We start from the raw sequence: 22407 nt of genomic DNA, 5'->3' as shown, positions 1-22407 counted from the left end.
TTTTGCACTTTGTTTTATCATCATAAGACTATGATGATAAAAGACTAAGGCAAACAATAAAGCACACTTTATTTAAATACAACAAATCAAATCTTTAGATTTTCATATTAATCTTGTTTTAAAATTGGAATAGTTATTGTGTAGTCTAAATTACAGTGAATGTTTCTCAGGGTGGATTGGCAATAAAAAGCCAATGAACATTTAACCCAAATATAAAAAATACAACTGAACGGATATAGTGTGCAACTGGGGCTACTTGACACACTTTAGGGCCTAAGTTAAAATTGTAGGATTTGAGAAAAAGAATAAAAACTCTGAAAGACAAACTTCTAAAAATGTAAAAAGAAGACATTCAAAAATAAAACCCTTTTTTGCAAAACAAATGATAAACATTTTCACTTTCACTTCTAAATTTGCACAAGTTTATAACATTTAATCAGTGTCAACAACTTGCTCTAACAAGTATTACTGTCAAAAATGATCATTATCAGCTATGACAAAATATTGTATCCAAATTTTGGTTTAGATAATAGAAATCAATATTATAAGGTTTTACAATTATTATTATTTATTTTTTATTTTATTATTATTTATTTTTAGGTTTTTAAGCAGCTAGTGAAAACACATCTGTGTCATCAATCCTGACTCAAAACTTCTTACATTTTCTATATTATATTACATATCATACTGAATAGAAATTAATAGCTGTATCCAAACAATTTGCGTTATTACAATAGGTTCCAAAACAGAGGGTTTTCAGAGCGGTGCAATAGAAGAACCATTTTGGCTTCTTCAAAGAACCATTTTTTTATTTCTTAGGGAGAATAATATTGTAGTAATCCAAAGAAATGATTTTATAAGGAACATTTTATGCACTGAAAATGTTTTATGGCTGTTAAAGGTGCTTCATGAAAACCTTGATTCCAGTAAAGAAATTTTCTAGGATATTGCGGATTCTGACGGATATGTATCCATATTAAACTAGTGTGTGATAAAAAACATTTTGTCAATCTACTGGAAAATAGAGATTTGTTGCATTATGCAAAAGCTCATGTTAAACGTCAAAATGTGACTAAAATGGCAGAAAGTCTAGTTTTTATTTTTTTAAGTCATGTTGTAATATTAAAAATGGTTTAAGAAACTAAAATGACAAACAAAAATAAAAAGGTTTAAATACGCGTTTGTTTGGAAACAGCTCCACTCTGTGGTGATTACAATAACTACAGTTCAACCACTCTGCTTTGAAGCACAGACAAAAAAAAAAAAAAAATGATGTGTAAACGTTTATTAAAATGTTTATGTAAGATTTATTTACTCATGCAAATGCGAACACAAACATCTGAACAATACAATACACAGAAGCAGATTTTTATTTATTTTTTATAATTCAGATCTATTCATTTAAACAACACAAGCAAATCTCTACATCAACAATGCACGTCAATTTTACAGAATAACTTACAAATCTAATTGCAGAACTTTCTTAGAGACTCATTTGCAGGACTCTTTAATAATCTGGTTCTGATTCTTCACCAGAGTGGCTAACATGGACATGAAGTTGGGCTTCTGCGCGGCAGGTTTTGTAACACCAGAGGCAGAGACTTTCTTCTGGTTCCCTCGTTTCATCTTAGGCTTCACGCTGAACAGATCTGTGGGCGTCCTGAACCCATCCGAAGCCTCGGAAATCTCTTCCTGCTGCTCATTCAGGAAACCCGTCTGAGCTTGATGATTCACTCCAGGTTTGTGCTTGTGCCGAGGGCTTTTCCTCTGTTTGGCTGCTTCCCCAGCAACCGTTTCAGACGTGTCATCGAAATTCAGCGCCCGCCGTGTTCCGTCTATGCCATCAAACACTTCCTGCTTGTTCAGTTTGCCCCGGACATTAGTCGTCCTCTGTTCACTGGAGGCTTCAGAGTTCTGCTTCAAATCTGCATTTAATCTTGAAATCTTGTCATCTACAAGCGGTTTGTCCTTCTGCGTCGCACTGACGCTAAGGTTGAGAGGAGAAAGCTGCTGAGATAATGTGTTGTTCAAAGAAGGCTTCCTTTTCACTGAAGATGTCCAGCCAGCAACAGGAGGCCAGACCACAGATCGGGACCTCTTACGATGCCGTGGCTTTGCTTTGGTTATGGACAGGTTGGTCTGAATGGAAAGCAGATACTTGCAGCGACGTAAATTCCTAGATATATGCATACAAAAATTATTTTACTACATATATACGCACAATACTGGAGTATTTTATGGCATTACCATTGAATCAGCAAAGACACTATTGGAAGAGAACTGAACTGAGCTGGAAAATGATACAAGCGAATCAACAATGAACTGCCTTTAACTGAAATATTTGAGTTTTACCATTGTCCTCTTTTTAGAGCTGCTATACAGCAGAATAAAATTTTGTTTTGCATGGACATTATTTTTCTGCTTTAACACAATCTGGATTGCATAAATCGCTACATAAATATAGGTGACTTGACTACTAAAATTAAAATATACAAAAATGTTTTAAAAATTCTACCTTTCCATTTATGTACACTGTTCTTCAGCTGTTGTTTTTTAAGTGACAACAGTTATTCATTATGCTACAGATGTTTTTAACCCTCTCAAGGCAGGCGTTGCAGATTTGCAACAGTAAAGTAACTAAAAACCTTATTACTCCAGAGTACTAAAAACTTTACTAAAGGTTACTAAAGTTATTAAAACTTAATTTGAGCCTGAGAGGGTTAATTTCAAATTATTCTAAACACTATTCTTCTGAAATTTCTATTCAGGAAAAAATCCTGAAAAAAAGTATCACTGTTTCTACAAAAATATTAAGCAGTGTTTTCAACACTGATAACAATAAGAAATGTTTCTGGAGTAGAAAATCAGCGTATTCAAATTATTTCTAAAGAATAATGCGACCTTAAAGACAGAATTCAATTAAATTACAATATCAAAATAGTATTACCCGTATTTTCCTGACTATATGTCACACTTTTTTCATAGTTCGGCTGGTCCTGCGACTTATAGTCAGGTGCGACTTATTTATCAAAATTAATTCGACATGAACCGAGAGAAATGAACAAAGAGAAAACATTACCGTCTCCAGCCGCGAGAGCGCCCTCTCACGACTGTAGACAGTAATGTTTTCTGTTGGTGCTTGGTTCTAAATAAATGCGACTTATAGTCCAGTGCGACATATATGTTTTTTTCCCCTCGTCATGACGTAGTTTTGGACAGATGAGACTTATACTCGGGTGCGATTTATAGTCTGAAAATTAAAACAGTTTCTTTAAATTGTGATGATATTTCACTGTTTCTGATCAAATAAATGTATCCTTGGTGAGAACGGCAGTGTATATTGTATTTGGTTAAATTTGATGAATTAAAAAAAATAAAAAATAAATTGTACTACAAAAATCTGTCATACTACTAATAATAACCATAATCTATATCAATAAATGAATTGTGATCATGAATGACATATTGACTCACCTCTGCTGAAACACATGAGGTCTGGAGCAGTTCACTTCTGTTCTGTTGACAGCTGCAAAATCTGAGCTTCCTGCTAACAGCTTCCTGATCCGACTCAGGCTTGTCCACAACAATCTGAAGATCAACATTCACACAAATCACATTCAAACTGATTCATATATGATTATTAAAGCGGTAATTCACCGCTGGCAAGATGGGCTTTTAAATCAAACTTGGCTAAGACCAATGAGTTCCTAAAAATAAAAAAAACCCTCTGGGCTTTCTATAAACATAGCTCTACTGTAAGTCTTGTAATTATCAGTGCTATATTAATGTAAGAGATAACATACCCCTTCTCTCGATGACGGTGTCTCTGAGGGTGCCACTTCTTAAGCAGAACCCACACATCACAAGATAAAGATGTTGGATCTAATACACGAAAACATATTTTTGGTAACATGATAACAGGTGCTTTTATGTAATGTTTATCACTTCTACAAACAGCACATCTGAAATATTAACCTGTATCTCTGCTTTTCTTTTCCGGGGTGGGCTGTTTTCTCATCTTGGTGAAAAGTCTCTCGCACTCTCTGCATCTTACAGTGTGGACAGGACGACAGGGTGAGCTGGGACCCGATTCCACTGTGAAATCAGTACTGGATTCGTCCAAAACAGCCTCAAGCTCAGCTCGAGACTCAATCTCGGTCTCAGAGGTATTAGCCCTAAACCGGAGTTTCTCTAGAGTGTCCTCAGCCATTGCTCCAGGAGCCAGGGAGATCTTCTGAACCGTCCCATGTTGTGCTTCCACAACAGCAAGCGGCCTCTCATCATCTGTTCTCACGCGACATGATGAACCAGCTCTACTCTTCCTTACTGGCTTCATATCACGAATAACAGACACAGGCTCCCGTATTTCCTGCACACTGTCTGACTGACCGCAGTCGGTGTCACTCAACACCACACAGATGCTCTCAGAGCCCTTCACATGCTCTCGCTGTTGAAGCCGTCGTCTTCTCAGGACTGTGCTGCGCCGCAGCTTCATGGAGACAGATTTGGTAGTTACCTCCCTGAGAACCAAGATGTTCACCTGTGAACAAGAATTAGAAAAAAATTCAACAATTTATCAAACATCATATGCAACTTACTAAGCAAAAGGCCTCCTTTAGGTAATGTTTTTGACTTGTTAGCGTGATTTCTACCTCACTGTAGTATCCTGACTCTTGTCTTGAAGGAAAGTTAGCGAGGTTGTGGTAATTTGCCCTGAAAACAATAGCCATCAATGACTAAATCACAGATAGTTTCATAACTAACTAGTCACTACAGTTCTGATCACAAATCCAAAATGCATAAATAAAAACTAGCACATTTGATTCACTAATTCCCAATAATTATTTCTAAAAAAGCAGCTTACTAAGTTAAATACATAGTGTAACGTTCACGTTACTGTGGTAGATTGAGATGTCTTCAGCTCTCTCCTGAAGAAACATTCATTCAAATAACTTAATTAATAGGATTGCGTGTAATGTGTTAATTAAACAGTCTCCTCACAAATAGCATATTTTCGTCGTTTAACTCGAAAAGTTAACGTTATAGTTATTTGTAACGTCACGTTGTTCGTTTTGGTTTGGCTGTCTCGTGAAGCAATGGCGCTCTCTGAAAATAAAATGACACATATTTCTTACTCTCTCTCGAAATGTCGATAGTCTGTTTGCTGTGATAACAAGTCCAACATGTCCATCGCTTTAAAGCCGAGTCCGAAGCGGATCCGCCGTTTTTTACTGTTTACCTCAGTACTGCAGAAGGGCTGCTCGGACGAGATCACGTTTGAGACAAGCCTCGCGCGATCTATCAACCGGAAACTGTAGTTCAACCGGAGCAGCCATAAGGGGGCGCTGCAGACTAATTGTAAATTATGTTAGCCTCCAGAAATCCAAAAATTGGGTACTTTTTCAATGGTTTCCTTAATCTGAGCGGTTGACTTGGCTACTTTTCTTAAGTTTTCCAACAAGGAAGGATTCAACAAATTAAGTGTTGTAAAGAAAAAATAATAATAATAATAATAAAATAATAACCTTCTTAATTTGTTATTCGTGCCCAAAAATGAATGGGAAATAGAAAAAATTCAAAGCATTTTTTATTATTTTTCCTACAAAAATCAGTAAATCCAACACAATGCAGATCATACACACACAGACTAAAAAATCAGATCGAAGTCATACTGCAAGATTTGCAGATGAAAATGTCAAAAAAAAAAAAAAAGACATGCATGTTAGGTTTATTGTTTATTCTTACCTGTTTGACATCATTTGGTTCCATTTTACATTTTTGAAGTATTGAAATTTGATGTTTTTTGTTGGAAATAAATGATTGCTTTGTCTCCTACTTTGTCTTTTCCTTATAGCATGGTCAGATTGGTCTATAAGCTTATTTCAGCATCTTGTGCCCAAATTTGTCTGACAAATTAAGGGCTGCTATACGAAGGATGCTTAGGGTTAAACTTAACATTAGACTTTTTCCTGACACTAACATTTCTGACACTTTCTTCTAGAGGTTTCAAGCTCCCATCAGGTTAGTCAACCTTAAAATCTCAAAATTACATGATTTAAGTTTCTCTTGATGAACTTTTTAATTTTATGTTATTTACCTAGTTCAGAAATTAAATCACAAGGTATTAGGCAAAGGTATTATATTCAGTTCACTGAAGACACATAATGCTGAACTTGTTTAAGTTAAGATTATTTAAATAATCACACATTCTGTGTCCCATGTCACATCATATATAACATTAAAAACAACAACAAACAGAAAATACAGCCATGAAAAGTCATGATTAATGAGATGTAGTAATTACATTTTATTTGTCTGTGGTTATACAAATGCTTAACAGAGATTAAAATACAGTACTTTCCTTCAAAAGTAGTAATTTGTGATAAACGTGAGAAACAACAGGACAAAATGAAATAAAGACAGCCAGAACTTGCACACTGAACATTTCTACTGTCATTATCCAAAATGAAAACAACTTCAGATGCCCTGTTTCTCTTCAAATGTCTTAGATTTAAAACCTGTAACAAAACGTAAAACATTTCCTCTAACAAATCTGTTTAGTCAAGCTAAGTTCTCTTGATTTTCTTCATTAATTGACCTCTTTTTCTGCTCATGAAATGAACAAAAAACTATTCTGATGCATGATTTGCCAGTTTATAGAAGAGCACATGCTTGGCTTTTCCATGCGTTACAATGTTGCATGATTGCATGCAAAGAACAGATTATAAATTAATTTTACATATAATTGTATGATTTATGAAATATACATTTTTTTATAGTATGTTTCTTTAAATAAGAAGCACCTGTTAAATAACACATTTCAGAGTAGTTTTATAATGTAATAATGTATAGGATAACATTAAGACTCAAATCTTACTGTAATATAACAGTGTTTTGTTTAACTAGAGACATGATACAGATCAAACTATAAGTGCTCTATAGACACAACTGAAGCACCAATTTAAATAAAATAAACATTTTTCTACTAACACAAAATTATAAATTATGTAAATTAGTTAAAAAGATAATTAAAACCATGTAAAGTATTTCTGTTGAAATTATATATTATTATATTATATTATATTAGTTAATTGCATTTACAGTTATTAAATTAGAATTGTACACTTAAAGCACAGAACGGCACAGTGGTCCACATCCTGCAGTCTGTTAGCTTCACAACATATCCTGTGGTGTTATTTAGTGGCTTCCCTGTTGATGCTTGTCCTTTGCTACTGAACTGAGGTCAACTGAACTATTTGATTTAATAAAACTGGTCATAGATCTTCCCTAAAGGTCACCATCTTTTGGTGGGAACTGCAGTCTTTACTGCATTAGACAGCTGCTGCTTGGCAGGAAGTCTTGAACGTATGTGACCACAGCCTTGGAAAGATAAGTCATAGTACCGTAGCTGCCGCTAGGAGCACTGTCAAAAAAGAAGTTACAGATTCCCGTGGCAGGATCTTTCTCCAAGAAATACTCATTGGCCCCGCTGGATCTCTGAAATAAAAACACATGAGACACAGCGTCCAGATGTGCACAATTGGAATCTACACAAAACAGGCACACTTTGATGAAGTCGAGATAGCTATGATGTGTTTAACCTTTTTCACCAGTACATAATTCTTATAATTAACATTAACATTGTGCTAAAATGGGGAAAATCATAATAATCAAGAACCAGGTGTGTACATACCATTTGAGCATCATATGATTATATATAAAGGCATATGCATGATGTTACCTGATCCTGTTGAAAGAGATCGTTGGCCATGTGAACAATGCGGTCGATGTGAATGATTCCCCCAATACTAGGAATCTCCATGTCAGCTACAAGGATCAACACCATAATGGCCTCCACCAGCAGCTGTCTGTACTCAGGCTGTGGGACATGATTCAGTACAGACTCCACGTGCACTGCAAACTTGATCTCTCCTTCCGTCATCTCCAATAATACACACAGATAACAGCTCATGGTTATGGGCTTTTAAAGGAAAATTCTAAGTTAAAGGTACAGTTCATGCAAAAATTAAAATTCTGTCATTAATTACTAAGATATTTTTGATGAAATCCGAGAGCTTTCTGAGCCTGCATATAAAGCAATACAACTACCACAATTCAAGGCCCAGAAAGGTAGTAAGGACATCATTAAAATAGTCCATTTGACATCAGTGCTTCAATCGTAAGTTAAGAGAATACTTTTTTTGTGGACATAGAAAAAAAAAACTATTCAATAATTCTCTTCCGTGTCAGAACTCGACATGCGTTCATGACAGTACCACGACGCATGCGTGTGAACAACCAGGTTCTGAAATCTGACACGGAAGAGAAGAAATAGTTGAATAAAGTTGTAATTCTCAATAGAACGACTGATCTTAAATTGACTTTTTTTAATGATATGCTTAATCTTCTGGGCCTTGAACGTGTCAGCTGAGTTGCTGTCTACGGAGAGTCAAGAAAGCTCTGAGATTTAATCAAAAACACCTTAATTTGTCTCTAGAAAACGATCAAAGGTTTTGGAACGACATGAGGGTGAGTAATTAATGACAGATTAAACATTTTTGAGAGAACTAACCCTTTGAGGTTCAATGTAATACATTTTGGCATAGTATACTGTTTATATACACAGTTCAAAAGTTTGGGTTTTCCTTAAATATTTTTTTTAAAGGACGCTCACCAATATATAGTAAAAATTTAAATAACATAGTCAAAAATAGTTTCCTATTTGAATTTATTTTGAAGTGTATTTTATTCCTGTGATGGCAAAGTTTAACTTTTAGCAGCCATTACTCCAGTCTTCATCGTCACATGACCCTTCAGAAATTATTCTCTCAAGAAACATTTCTTCTTATTATTCATGTTGAAACCAGCTGAACGTCATCTGGACAACTTTAAAGGCGAATATTTCGCACCAGATTGATTCCAGATGGTATATCAGCCCAATATGTTCTTATCCTAAAAAAAACATACATCAATGGAAAGCTTCCAGATGATGTATGAATCTCAATTTATTTTTTTTATTTTTTTTAAACTTTTTTGGTTTTCTGGTTTTGAGGTCCAGGGTCACATATTTTTAGTTGTTGTATAATGTACATAGTTAAGAGGTTCAATTCAATGTTATGCAATCTACTATTTATAGTAGAAGTACACACACACACACACACACACACACATATATATATATATTAGATGGAAGCACCTCACGGGTGGTGGAGGAAGGCAAGACATATCCAGCAATGGAGAGGCCATGACATTTCTGGAGAATCTTCCAGACTTTCTGGTAGAAGCCCATGGGGACCCTGTTTATGGCCCCGTCCAGTCTGCGTCTCCTCAGCCACTGGCCCTGGCGTTCCTCCCACTGCAGGTGTGAGTCTACCGTGCTGGTCGGAGACAGCATCCCGCTGGGAGTGGAGGGACTGCTGCATCGCTACAGACATACACACATTTGCATTGTCAGCATATAAAAAAGATTTGACTTTTGGGACTAGTGGCCCTAATCAGCACATATAACACACTTAAAAGCATGCTTCAGGTTTAGTAAGCAGAAACTATGACAAACATAGCTAAGATGTTACATTGTCAGCCCATGCTAAGAGAGTGAAATGACCAGACAAGACAAGACTGACTTGAGACACATTAGAAATGTTATTGGCTGTTACGGCTGGAAGTTTGTCCCATTTCAAATCAGTCAACTAATCTGAGGCACTGAAAAAAATCATTACATTAATTTTTTTTTTTTTTTTTGAGTACAAATGAACTGAATTCACCCCTCCAAGTTATAATTATTTTTAATCTTCTGAACTGAAAAATAGTATTTGACAGTGGAGAACAGGTGTTTTTCTGCAAGTTACCGTGGAACGAGGGGATGTGAAATTACTGCTGATGGACTGACTGCTGGTAAATATCTATGAGAATAAAAGCAGAGCATACAAACATTTAAAATGGACATAAAATGGAAAGTATTTCTGATGAACATCATTTCAGGCATCAGTCATACAGAGAGACATTCAGATGAAAATCGATCATCTTCACAGTCAAAAAGATGCTTCATATATGACTAAAAAAAGATGTGTATGATATGGGCAAACTGAATATTACTCAGAATATTCATGCTTATACTGGATTCATGGTCTAGACAAATGTGCTGTGATCACTAGACAGAATGTGCTCTGTACAAACAAAAGCTTTCTACAGTAATAGCACAGCATGCAGATATGTCAAACTCAACCCACACTCATGGGTCTGGAGTCATCGAGCTGAAAACAAATAATATAAAAGCCATTTAAGGTACAATAGTGAGGAAACCTGTTTATGACATCTTAAACTGCAGTGTAAGTATATCACAGTTTGCAAAACGTAAAAACATTTGACAAATCATTTACAGACATGTCTCCTCTTTCACTCCACCTGTTTGATTTCAGTCTTGAGCTTTCTGATGCCCGTGCGCTCTGTCTTGGTGGCCCCCGTGTGTCCAAGCTCATGGATGGAGATGGCAGGACTAGTGGTGGAAGACTGAATCGGACGCACTTTTACACAATACAGAGCAGTTATTGAAGAACAGACCACACAAGAGAACCCACAGCATACCTCTCAACGGTACAGAAATCTTCAAATAATATTGTCAAATTATCAGATAATAATTATTCAGCTGAATGAATTCAATTAAAAGGACAGTAAATACATTTGTAAATACAAAAGATTTCCATTTAATAAATAAATACAAATGTTCCTGTGGCTCAGTGGTAGAACATTGCATTAGCAGCGCAAAAGGTTGTTGGTTTAATTCCCAGGGAACACACATACAGATAAAAAAAAAAATTATAGCCTGAATGCACTGCAACCCCCTTTTAAATAAAAGCTTCTGCAAAATGCATAAATATAAATGGACTGTTCTTTCTATTCATCAACAATTCCTGAAAAAAAAAAAACATTCCACAAATGTTACCATGGACCACAAAACCAGTCTTAAGTGTCAGTTTTTCAAAACTGAGATTTATACATCATCTGAAAGCTTAATAAATAATCTTTCCATTGATGTATGGTTTGTTAGGATATGACAATATTTGGCTTTCAACTATTTGAAAATCTGGAATCTGAATCTTGAAATTTAAATTCAAAGACCTTAGCAATGCATATTACTAATCAAAAATTAAGTTTTGATATATTTATGGTAGGAAATTAACAAAATATCTTCATGGAACATGATCTTTACTTAATATCCTAATGATTTTTGGCATAAAAAATCTATAATTTTGACCCATATAATCTTTTTTTTTTTTTTTTGGCTATTGCAAAAAATATACTCCAGCAACTTAAGACTGGTTTTGTGGTCCAGGGTCACAAATAAGCTGTAAATTCACCTGGCCACCACATGAATATATTGAAGCCCATTTCTGCCACTGAATAAAAAAAAGGTAATTGCAAGTTTTTATCTTACCATTCTGGGTTTTTTCTCTTTTTTTGCGAGTTTACATCCAACTTCTAATTCTAACTTTTTTTTTTTATTAATTGCAAGACAAAAACTCAAATTTGTGATAAAACGAGTCAGAATTGCAAGTTTTTATCTCATAATTCTGACTTTATTTCTAGAAATTGCAAGTTTATATCCTGCTATTCAGACTTTAGAACTCATTATTATGATAATGATTCATAATTCTGACAAAAAAGTTTGCACATAATTCATAATTGCTCATAATTCAGACTTTTTTCTCAGAATTGTGTAATACACTCACAATTATGACTTTTTTTTTTTTCCGAATTATGAAATATTATAAACTCACAATTGCGAGTTAGTATCGCACAATTCTGACTTAGCTCACAATTGTAGTATAAATATTTTCAATTACCTTTTTTCTTATTTTTTACTCAGTGGTGGAAACAGGCTCTTCTGTAATAATACATTACATTTGAAAATATATATACAAAAATGTATGTCCACAATATTACTGTTTTTAATGTATTTTAATCAAATAAACACATCCTTGGTTAGACAAGCGACTTCTTTCTAAAACAAAATACAAAGTCATGTACATATAGTACAGAAAAAACTATAAAAATGACACCTAAAAACTCAAAATAAATACTCACTGGAGTAAAGAGTGTAAAAAAACTAAGGTTGAATGATACTCACCGCTCCTCTCTACACCAAACTCTTTCCCGCTCAGGATGTGATGTAAGAGATTCTTCATGTCAAAAGGACTGAGGCTCATCAGGCTCTCTGATGCCTCCTCACCTGTAGATGTCACATGGATAGATTAATTGCACTTAATGTAATCCAATATAAAGACTTACACTGTAGAACCAACACTCTGATTGGCTGTACCTGAGCAGTGTAGACTGCGAGCAAGTTCTGTAGCCATCACTTGCATGATGAGGCCGATGCGCAGACGCAGCATGTCTCCGAACAGAGACGGCTGAGAGCGCACGTACATGGCCAGATACACCATGATCTCCTGAGCTCAGAAGTTTAATAAGTAAACTGAATAGAGCAGTGCAAGATAGCAACATAACTTGAAGCTTAAAATTAGAACTACCTGAGTGAGGACGGCAATGCTGATGTCTTGTCCACTGGCCTCATAAATCAAGCTAATCAGTTCTTCAGGAGGAAGAGGACTAAAAATAAGAGAATCGGTTAATGAGAATATTAAAATCATTGCTTTCGAAAGAATTATGATTTAAAATATAAATCATCTAAAATGACTTTCAGAAAGTAAAGACACTCACACTGTGATGACCTTCTCTCTGGGTTCCGGAGGAAGACCCACTGTCAGCTGTTTATGATGGGAGATCAGATCTGTGCAAGCCTGAATGCATGCACACACACACACACACAAAAAAAAATTTATCAGAGGTAAAATTGTTGCCACTTAGAGTTAAGCTGATATAAATAATTGTAACATTTTGTTTTGATTATTACAGTTTTATAAATCTGATATTGTATATTTTATGACCATTTTCTTATTATTACCATTTTCGTAAAAATAAGGGAAAAAATTCCAAGACAGATTTTGATGAGACTTTAAAATTACTATAAAAACTAATTTTAGAAGACATTTCCATTTTAAAATAAATTTTCAATTTTCTTTTGAACTTTCAATTATTGAAAGGAATCCTTGAGAATAAAAAAGTAAAAAAAAAAAAAATATTGAGCAGCCCAGCTGTTTTAACATGGATAATAATAATAATTTTTTTTCTTGAGCAGCAAATTAAGCATATTAGATTTGTTTTTTAAAGTAGCATGTGACCTTAAAGACTGGAGTAATAATGCTAAATTATGTAGCTTTGAATCACAGGAATCAATTCCATTTTAAAATATATTAAAATAGAAAACTGTCATCTTAATTTGTCTTAATAATTCACAGTATTGCCATTTTTGCTGTATTTGTGATCAAATAAATGCAACCTACTACTAAAATCTGACTCCTCACTTCTGAATTAGAATATAACAAACATTAAAGTTTTTAAATTTCAAAATTCTAAATATGTAAGTTTTAATTATTTAAAAAACAATCGACCAAGAAACATTATCAAAAAGTACTGGTAGATATGTGGTCTCACCTCAGCAAGGACTTCCACTCTTTTCTTCAGGATGCCTGAAATGTAGCGGATGAGGGCCCACTCCTTACACGCTCCTGCCCGAACATACAGCTCCTCCAGCAGGGAGCGAACAGTTGCCTCTCCTTGTCCTGACAGATTTACGATCCAATCTGAACCCCTAAACACAATGATGATTGATTTTTTTGACTTTGATTAAAAATGGCTTATAAAATAAATTATAATGGATATGCACAGTCAGTTTGTACAAACGTTCTCACTTCATAGCGTAGAGGACATAGAGGATATCTGCCTGGTCCTGAAGGGTTGAACAATTCTTTAGCTGATTGACCAGACAGGCGAAGTCTGTGTTCCCATGAGAATCACGCGGCAAGTGCAGTTCAACACTATCGGCCTAGAATGTGTGTGCAGACAAAAACAGACATTAATCACAACTATGGGCTGTTTACTGTTTACTTTAACACTGAGGTGTGGAGACTTGCCTTGGTGTGGTGAGAAACATTGTGCTGAGGAACATCAAGCAGATTGAGAGACTTCCTGTGTTTGCTCATGATGGGGACAACAGGCAAATACATGGAAGGCTCTGAAAAACATAACAGAATGAGATGACTAACCATAAGCTAAAAGAAAGCATGAAATCTACTTAACTATTAATGATCGACTGAGGGCTTACTGGGCATGTTGTGGCCCTGAACCTGGGCCATGAAAGAAAGGATGTCCCTGGTGGTGTGTTCAGCACTAAAAACGTGGTGCTGCCCCCCCTGAATGGGAGGCAGATGGCAATTTGTAGCAGTGCTGTGCAATAGATCTGTGAGATACTGGTCAAACATGTGTCCTGAACCTCCTGCGGGAAAACAAACCACCACTTATCATTTTCGTTTATGTGGAGTATTGTACATAGGTGCATATGTTGTGTTGTGGACTTATTAACTAGCTTTACCAACAAGACCAGGAATAGAGATACAAAGATATTGCGTTTTTTTAGAATAATTTATATTATAGTATGTTTTCATAACTCTAAAAATCATATATATTTTTTTTAATTAAAAATCTGTCACATCATGTGCTTTTGTCATTATATTAGTTTTATATTTTTTATATTTATATTTAGTTTTATTTTATTTCAGTTTTAGATTCAGTAATTTCAGTCCTTCAAATTCAACCCATTTTATTTCAGTTGCCAATGGCAAATTTTTATTCACGTTTTTCAAGTTTAAGACTTTTCATCTAATATTTATATTTTATTTCAGATTTATTTCAATTTTAATAGTTTAGTTAGCAATAACGACACTGCTGAAATGGTACCCTAAGAAAGACCATTCTGGTCCGTCAGCTTGACGAACAATAACCAGCATAAATCAACCTTGAACCATCAACCCTTCATCGTCTCAAAACCAGGGTAAGTATGCATTTTTGGGAGGGCTTTCCATAGCAGGTATATGCAAGTCAGTGTGGATACCTGAGGACCCAAAACTAGCTTCCTCTTCTTCTTCCTCTTCCTCTTCCTCAAGCAGATTCTCTTCAGAGTCAGCATCCAGGAAGCTGAGCTGGGTGTGAAATGAGGTTGTGAGGAATGAAGAGAGGTTTGCCATCTGCACCCTAAACAACAAAGGGATTTGTGATCTCAAATAAACCATATTTGTGCCTCAAACATCATACTATAACTCTTTTTGTTTTGTTACTGTCATCATTTTTCTGACCTTGCACCCCCAAAGTAGCCATCTTGAAGCTTCCGGAGGGTAGAGAGGATACAGGGGTCAATACTGTCCCCATCCTCAACTGGCCCGATAATAGAAAGAAAGAAACTGTTATTTTCCATTTGTGCATATTGCAATATCTTCCATCGTACGAGAAGTTTTACCCAGCATGCTCGGTTTGATAGGGAACGTGAGGGTAGGTCTTCCAGTCATCCGCCAGCAGGACGAGAGATAAGCAAGCTCTGTTCGCAACATCTCCACAATCATCTGGTTATCCAGAGCCAAGTAGAAGTGATGCTGGTCAATGAACTATGGGAAAAATACATTGTTATAATGTTTTTTTTTTTTTTTACTTTCCAGTATATATACGTACAAAAATATTTTTTTCTTCTACTATAAAAGACTTCCACATGAGAACCTTTTTATTTACCTGTGGAGTGAACGTGTAAGTACCATTTCTGATCTCATAAAACTTTGAAGTTCCCAAGACACCAATGTGCCTGTATGGTCGCCCACTCAGATTCAGCTTTTTACAGTTGCCTGTGCAGTGGAAAAGGGGAACCGGTTTGAATTCAGCTTTGTATCCCAGAACCTTCTTCTAAATGCAGTTTTACAGATGTAGCCTTTGTCTGGCTCAGTCCTGTTAGTCATGGTGAAACCTGAACACTTACCCAGTTTCACGTAAATGTGGCTCAGGATGCGAGCTGGCATGACCCGGATGGGCGAAACCTCAGAGATGGTCTGAACCTCAATCCCTTGATCCCTCAGCAGCTGCTGGATCTGCACTGACTCAGCCACTACACTCACTAAACACAACAAATAGAGCTTCTCTGTTTAGCAAATTATAGTGTCAAGATCAAATTCAATATTGAGCTTCTAGTAATGAATTGAATCCGCTCCTTAAAAGGATTCCAGCCCAACACAACCAGCTCACTCGTTCCTACTGTGGTAGATTTTAATATAAAATATTAAAATGATATTAAACTCAAACCTTTTTTATAAATGCAAAACATACTACTGTGTATAGTTTCATACACATGAAACATACTATATAAATTCATATATATTCCATTATAAAACAATTTTTTGCAGTATTGTGTATATATGAGGTATATATGAGGTTATGTAGTATTATTTTTTTTTTTGTCTCACTCAAACACACTGACATTGTTAATTATACAAATATGTATAATAATATTATAATTTCTAAAGTTATCATGTTTCACGTGAGTTTGTTGGCCCTTCTTTAAAGAGCAACCTTTAACCTTTATCTCTTTGTTTCTCTAATATCTCTTAGCACTTTATATCTTCTTACATTTGTTGTAAAGCTATTACAACTTAGTTAGTTATCAAGTTGATATAATATACTGATATACTGATATAATGGAGCATAAGTGCCTAAATTTGGCCAAAACATATTTAAAAAATTCTGCCGCATGCGTATTTCAATAAAAAAAATAAATACAGAAATTCAAAAGGTGATATATGGTACAAATAAGTCTGTGTCTGAAAAGGTACTGTTTGACTTTCTATATTCCTCGTTAAATTTTTTTTAAATAAATTAAAGCAATAATATTCACAAACCTTGCACAACGACATCTGGCTTGAATTCTTTAGAAAAACGCCTATTCAGAGGATCAATCTCTCCAGGGGCCAGAAATCCCTATGAACCCAAATGAACCATTTGTCAGATATCAGTAAAAGAAGAAGAATAGATAAGACACAAAGGATTGCCTAAGAAACACCGGGACTGCTGTTTTTGACATTTCACATATACACTTAATCAGCAAAGATACCAAAGGTAGCGCTTCAACACCTGACATCATATCTGATTATATACAGTATAAGGTTTAATATGAAAGTGGATCCAGGTTTTAGGACCTCTGCCAGCAGACAGCCCAGGATATACAGAGACTGGCCCCACATGTGTGGGAGCTGGCCAGCAGCCACACGCTCCACAGAGTGAGGGTTCCTGTACTCCTCTTCAACCTAAACAAGAAATAAACCCAGATGAGCAACAGCTCATTCAGCTTGAATTAATCATCAGAACTGGCCTAATTTAGTACACATTGTGTTTTTGTGCAAAAAAAAGGAGTATTTGAGATGATAAATGTACATGCCGATTCAAAATGATAAAATTAGACATTGATCAGAGATGGTTTAAACTCACTTTGTCATTAGGTACAGCATAGAGTTCAGGCACCAGACGAATCCCGTGTTTGCCTCTGATCAAAACTCCATCAAGAGCCTCTCTGTATTCCTGCACCTGAGGAATGACACACAGTCAGTCATAACTACATACTGCCTCCATGTGGCCATGAGTGGGAGTTATTTCTGCTGCTTTCAGAATACAAGCGAGTATTTATAGGACGGCCTGTTCGTACCTGCTCATGGTCTTCATTGAAGATGCCATCGAGTATAAGGTAAGTCCAAAACACTGGCCACTCACATTCAATGTTCTCAAAGAGCTTCAGCTCAGCCGGATCATAGTGAAGGCGAGCAGGGTCCTATCACAGCCATAAAAACATAGAATGCAGTCACACTATTAGAGAATTAGCAACAAAATACTTATTTTGTGTAAAATCAAGTCTCTGGTTACCTCTTTTGGGGTCCTGTATCCATCACGGATAAAGCGACAACAGCCGTAACGTCCCTAAGATGATTGAAATTTGAAATGATTGGATAGTGCACCCAAAATGTACATTTTTGGTGAAGTATCCCTTTTAGATTGTTACAAAAATAGCAACCACAGTTGAAATGCATGTAGCCTCTAAGGGGACATAATGATGAACTAATGAAAAAAAAATTGAGATGAGAGGGAATTTACCCTCTTCTAAAACTGTTGCGTTCCACAGAGAAACTTTGCATTCACTTACAAAAGCACTGAAATGTTTTTTTTTCCTCCCAACTATTATTTCCATCACTAAGGTTTTGAGAGAGAATGCAAATGTTTTGTGAGCTTACACCATTGAAATATAATATTTAGTAATAAAATAACATTTCATAAAAAATCTGAAATGTTCTGCATGACCACTAAACCAGCATAGCCTTTTCCTTAATGGCCAGGTACCTGCAGTTTGGTGATGATTTCACTCTTTGTGATGTTGACCAGATCTGCATCCTCCACTGCAAACGCAGGAAAGGAGATGACAGAGAGCAGACCGGCATCGATCTCTTTAGAGGTGGAAGCTCGAGGTAGCATGGAGCACAAGATAGACTAGAAACACAATGAGAAACAAGATGTTTGACTCAGGAAATCATGGACAACTTTTATTGATTGAGAAAAAAATATATGCATCATCTTAAATGTGAACCACTGACTTAAATACTAAAAAAGAAACCTGGGCTGCATTTCCCAAAACCATTGGAAGCATAAATAGATCATATATACCAATGGTGCCAATGATGCTTTCAGGAAATGCAGCCCTGGTCTGTAAAATAATAACCAACTACGAAACACATTCACTTGATTCATGTACCTGGCAATGTTCTACTTCATCTGGTAGAACATGAATCACTGATTTCGGGCCTCCATGAGCTCCAAACAAGTCAAGCTCATCAATGGCCTCCAAAGCGGCCTAGCAATGTGAACCACAAACAAAAATCAACATCTGAATGAGAGGAGCGACTACACGAGACCAGATGACCCTCCTACCTTAGCCATTCCAACAGAGCTGCCGTTTAGTTCAGGAATTCCTTGATTGGTTTTGTCTCCTCTCTCCCACATCCCATAATCCTGCGGGGGAGTGTGAGTTGTGATGCCAGTTCGGTAACTGTTACTAAGAACGTGATAAACCAGTGAGAACTTACAGCCACTTTGTACGCTGCCTCGATGTAGAAAACCAGGTTCTGGATCAACGCCACTTCATCCATGTTAGATATGATATGTAGACCTACAATGCAATTTCAAAATGGTTGCTAAAAAATAGGAAACCCCGCATCACAACAAGCAGAGGCTAAATTCCAATTCCACTGTGTTTGCTTTGAGGCGAATCTATATTATCAATACATAACCTGTGGACTATCTAGTTTTGGGGGAAAATCTATAGAATTCTGTGGAATGGAATTGCTAAACTGTGCTAACTTTGCTTTGTAGCTGATACATTTTTAACTGAACCAAAGTAGTAAATAATAAGTTGTGTGTAATGTGGAGAACTTTGTGAATGATTTTCAATTGTGTAGAAATCTGCAAAGCTTTCTGAAAACCTCTGTAAGGATAGATACTTTGGGGATTTGGCTATAAGTACACCTAACAGTTATAAAAATTCCAGTCATTTTCAGGAAAATTGACCATTTTGATTATAATACATATTTTTGTCCAATCAAATGTGCTCTAGAATAAAAAAGCCCCTGCATCTGATAAGCAACAGAAAATCATTTCATATGACAAATCATAAAATCTTCATGGGATTTCAAGGAAATCACAAGAAAGAAAACTGTGCTGGTCAAGAAAGATGAATTCCCAAATAAGGAAAAAGTCATAAAGGTTTGGAACAACATGAGGGTGTCTAAATAATTGAATAAATTAATTGTTCTTTTTGGGTGAACTATCCACTCTATAGATTGTTCTTTGTCTCACCTGAGGCAGTCATCTGAGCCAATGTGAGCAGGTACAGTGAAGTGGCATCAACCTGCAGGTGTCCCCATTGATCATCACCAACTACTGTGGCACAGGTAGGTGTGTGATATTTGGCATGCAGGCAGTCCTTTGTGCTCTGTGTGTGCTTGAACTTCTCTACCTTTGCCACCTGCAGTAATATATGCACATGCTTAGCAAGACCAGAGAGGTGCATAGTCAGCTCAAGAATGAATGAACTGAATAAAGCTAGGTTTAGAATAACAAATGAGCAAGACCATAGAGTTAAATGCCATACCTGTCTCATCATACACTGCAGCAGCCCCTGCATGAGCTTAACCACACTCTGAAAAAAAAATGATGTTAATAGTACAAGTATTTATTTAATCTGGAAATAAACAAGCAGCACAATATTTTGGATGAATTTATACATGCACACACAATTTCCAGACACAACTATATTTATGTAATATACTGTACACAAAGAGATTTTATAAGAAAGTAATACTTTTATTCAGCAATGATGTATTAAACTGATCAAAATTTACAGTATAGGTCTTTTATAATGATTTTTTATTTTCTTTTGGATATGTTTGAAAGCTTTTTATTTCTTTTGAACTTTCCCCCCGACGTTTTATTTATTTTTTAATGTGTAATTAAAGCAATCATCCAACAACCTGTTACATTACTCAACGACAATGTGCTCCTGAACAATGCCACAACAGGTGGTGATGTTTCCGAGTTCCAGTCACCTGTTCGAGCTCGTAGGCTTTAGCTTTGTCCTCATCACGGTCTGCATTTTTGCGATAAGCCATGCCGAGCCCCCACACTGCCAAGATGCTGTAAACATTATCCCTGACCCAGGCATCCTTCTGCTGCTCGCTAGCTGGCAGTAGACCTGTCACTGGATTCTATATGGAGAGGTCAAACCATCTTTATTTATTAAAATATACACCATATAATTAAATATAAGCTTGATCTGATTTGTTATGCTAATTCTCATAACACTTATATTACACTTAATACATATTTTGTAAGTTTTAGATGTTTTAAACACTAGTGACGTGGTGAGAAAATGTTAATACATACAAATAAATAATTAAAAATTAAACGTAGATATGATGATCATTTAGGATTACTTATACAGTTTCTTGTGCTGTACATAAAGCATCAGCTCTACTTTTAAAGGAATTTACATGCTCCAGATAATACAAATATTTTCCTCACCCATGGGTTATTTAAAGGTGACCTTTGTACAAGCTTTATTTATTTTTAGATGTCTCCTGTCAGAAAGGCCCCAATAGTGCAGAAGAATCTCAACCACAAGAAACTACTGTACTGTAGACAGAGCACTATGCTTTTATTTGAGCAGGATCTTTCTTTTTTTTTTACCAGAATATTTTATTAATTTACGAACAATTTATATGGTTTAGAACAGAGATTCTAAAGACTCAGAAGAAGAATTCAGAGCAGAATACTCATAGCATTAAAACCTCAGAACAGAACAATAAAACATATAGCAATAGAATAGAATATATAATAAAGCAGAATAGAAAAGAATGGACTAGAAGAGAATAGCACGATATATAACACAATAGAATAGGGTAGAACAGAACAAATTCTCGATCATGTTTTGAACAAACCTGGTGGCATAATATTGTTTCTTGGACAAGTCTGGCATATCCATCCAACCTCACCCCTGAATTACTGCGGCTCCTCATGCTGTCATCTATTTATGATCTTGACATAGAATTTATAAAGATATGAAAGAGAAAACCTCCTGCTTCCTGGTCGATTAAAAAGAGAGCATGCAACCAGATCTTTAAAGTAGCCAATTAATGATTCATGATGACTAGCCAAGTAATGTCCGTCTGCAATGTTGTCCATACATTAACTACATCAAAAAACGATTAAGATAAACAGGCCTACCACAAAAACACGCTTTTCAAAATCAATAAACGCCCTTCTATCATTTTAAGGATCTGTATTAAAGCTCGGTATGTTCATGAAGGATTGCACATCCCGCTTGAATTCCGACGTTGACAGCAAACGAGAGCCCGCCCACATCATGACGCACGGTTGTTCGAGTGACAGGAAAACCCGGAAGTTCAGTAACGTTAAGGCTTTCGCCAGCATCCAGGGACGGACGGAAGATTTATAGTTATTTTAAAACAAGCATTCCCTTTCTCAAGAGCTGGTTTAGGTTGTGAATGTTTTTTACTAATAATTCACGCCTATACCTCGTGCTAAGCGTTACCAAAATGTTAATTAAAACGTCCTGTTTGGGGTTTAAAAGGGAAAAGTCCGTGTAGGTTATCCGTTTGTCATTGGGGTCCGCCTACGGTATGTGCTCTGGACCAAACGCGATTTGTTTTCTTATCGAAGCTCGTCTTTTGATTGGTTCACGATGAGTACATTAAACTGCATTGGGGGCATTGACATTGAAATCCAAAAGTAAAGTTGCTCTCTAGTTTTACGAGGCCATTGTGTTGTCAGGGAACCGTTTCTTCAACTATATAAGTGTTTTTAAATTTTACCACAAAAGTGGCACATTTCTGATCTGTATATTTTCTTCTCAGAGAC

General features: G+C 35.9%; 2 protein-coding genes across 5 annotated transcripts; both read right to left on the bottom strand.

Annotated features, from left to right (window-relative positions):
- Window positions 1–1351: 1351 nt before the first annotated feature.
- On the bottom strand, window positions 1352–5293 carry si:ch211-227n13.3 (uncharacterized). 2 transcript variants are annotated; one of them, XM_026275034.1, is made up of 6 exons: window positions 5136–5293; window positions 4653–4713; window positions 3976–4540; window positions 3804–3882; window positions 3475–3588; window positions 1352–2176 (listed from the first exon to the last, which is right to left on the bottom strand). In XM_026275034.1, the coding sequence occupies exons 1-6, from the start codon at window positions 5189–5191 to the stop codon at window positions 1492–1494; spliced, it is 1560 nt and encodes a 519-aa protein (XP_026130819.1). In that variant the 5' UTR covers window positions 5192–5293; the 3' UTR covers window positions 1352–1491. The 2 variants fall into 2 exon arrangements, with proteins under 2 accessions (XP_026130819.1, XP_026130820.1); XM_026275035.1 differs by lacking the exon at window positions 4653–4713 and having other exon boundaries at window positions 5136–5290.
- A 998-nt stretch (window positions 5294–6291) lies between these two features.
- LOC113110824 (phosphorylase b kinase regulatory subunit alpha, liver isoform) lies at window positions 6292–22182 on the bottom strand. 3 transcript variants are annotated; one of them, XM_026275031.1, is made up of 31 exons: window positions 21468–22181; window positions 20577–20735; window positions 20123–20170; window positions 19828–19996; window positions 19059–19141; window positions 18904–18984; window positions 18728–18826; window positions 18319–18465; window positions 17848–17901; window positions 17633–17755; window positions 17419–17514; window positions 17130–17237; window positions 16833–16911; window positions 15920–16054; window positions 15679–15788; window positions 15413–15557; window positions 15252–15330; window positions 15011–15150; window positions 14225–14395; window positions 14034–14134; window positions 13812–13945; window positions 13555–13711; window positions 12721–12800; window positions 12531–12609; window positions 12320–12449; window positions 12128–12229; window positions 10405–10523; window positions 10230–10253; window positions 9197–9424; window positions 7742–7942; window positions 6292–7497 (listed from the first exon to the last, which is right to left on the bottom strand). In XM_026275031.1, the coding sequence occupies exons 1-31, from the start codon at window positions 21543–21545 to the stop codon at window positions 7324–7326; spliced, it is 3633 nt and encodes a 1210-aa protein (XP_026130816.1). In that variant the 5' UTR covers window positions 21546–22181; the 3' UTR covers window positions 6292–7323. The 3 variants fall into 3 exon arrangements, with proteins under 3 accessions (XP_026130816.1, XP_026130815.1, XP_026130817.1); XM_026275030.1 differs by lacking the exon at window positions 10230–10253 and adding an exon at window positions 9849–9902; XM_026275032.1 differs by lacking the exons at window positions 6292–7497; window positions 7742–7942; window positions 10230–10253 and adding exons at window positions 7949–8952; window positions 9849–9902 and having other exon boundaries at window positions 21468–22182.
- Window positions 22183–22407: the final 225 nt, after the last annotated feature.

The sequence above is a fragment of the Carassius auratus genome, chromosome 11 (assembly GCF_003368295.1).
Source record: "Carassius auratus strain Wakin chromosome 11, ASM336829v1, whole genome shotgun sequence".
Lineage (NCBI taxonomy): Eukaryota > Metazoa > Chordata > Actinopteri > Cypriniformes > Cyprinidae > Carassius > Carassius auratus.
Note: the sequence above shows the minus strand (reverse complement) of the source record. Positions and strands in the feature narration are given on the sequence as shown.

Excerpts from the sequence above, each read along its gene's own strand:
- si:ch211-227n13.3 (XM_026275034.1), bottom strand. The coding sequence starts at position 5,191 with ATGGACATGTTGGACTTGTTATCACAGCAAACAGACTATCGACATTTC. Across the intron at positions 4,541-4,652 it reads AGTCAGGATACTACAGTGAG|GTGAACATCTTGGTTCTCAG; the intron begins GTAGAAATCACG and ends TCTTGTTCACAG. Across the intron at positions 3,589-3,803 it reads CACCGTCATCGAGAGAAGGG|ATTGTTGTGGACAAGCCTGA; the intron begins GTATGTTATCTC and ends GTTGATCTTCAG.
- LOC113110824 (XM_026275030.1), bottom strand. The coding sequence starts at position 21,545 with ATGAGGAGCCGCAGTAATTCAGGGGTGAGGTTGGATGGATATGCCAGA. Across the intron at positions 18,827-18,903 it reads GCTCTGTTGGAATGGCTAAG|GCCGCTTTGGAGGCCATTGA; the intron begins GTAGGAGGGTCA and ends TCACATTGCTAG. Across the intron at positions 7,943-9,196 it reads CTTCCTCCACCACCCGTGAG|ATGACGGAAGGAGAGATCAA; the intron begins GTGCTTCCATCT and ends GTATTATTGGAG.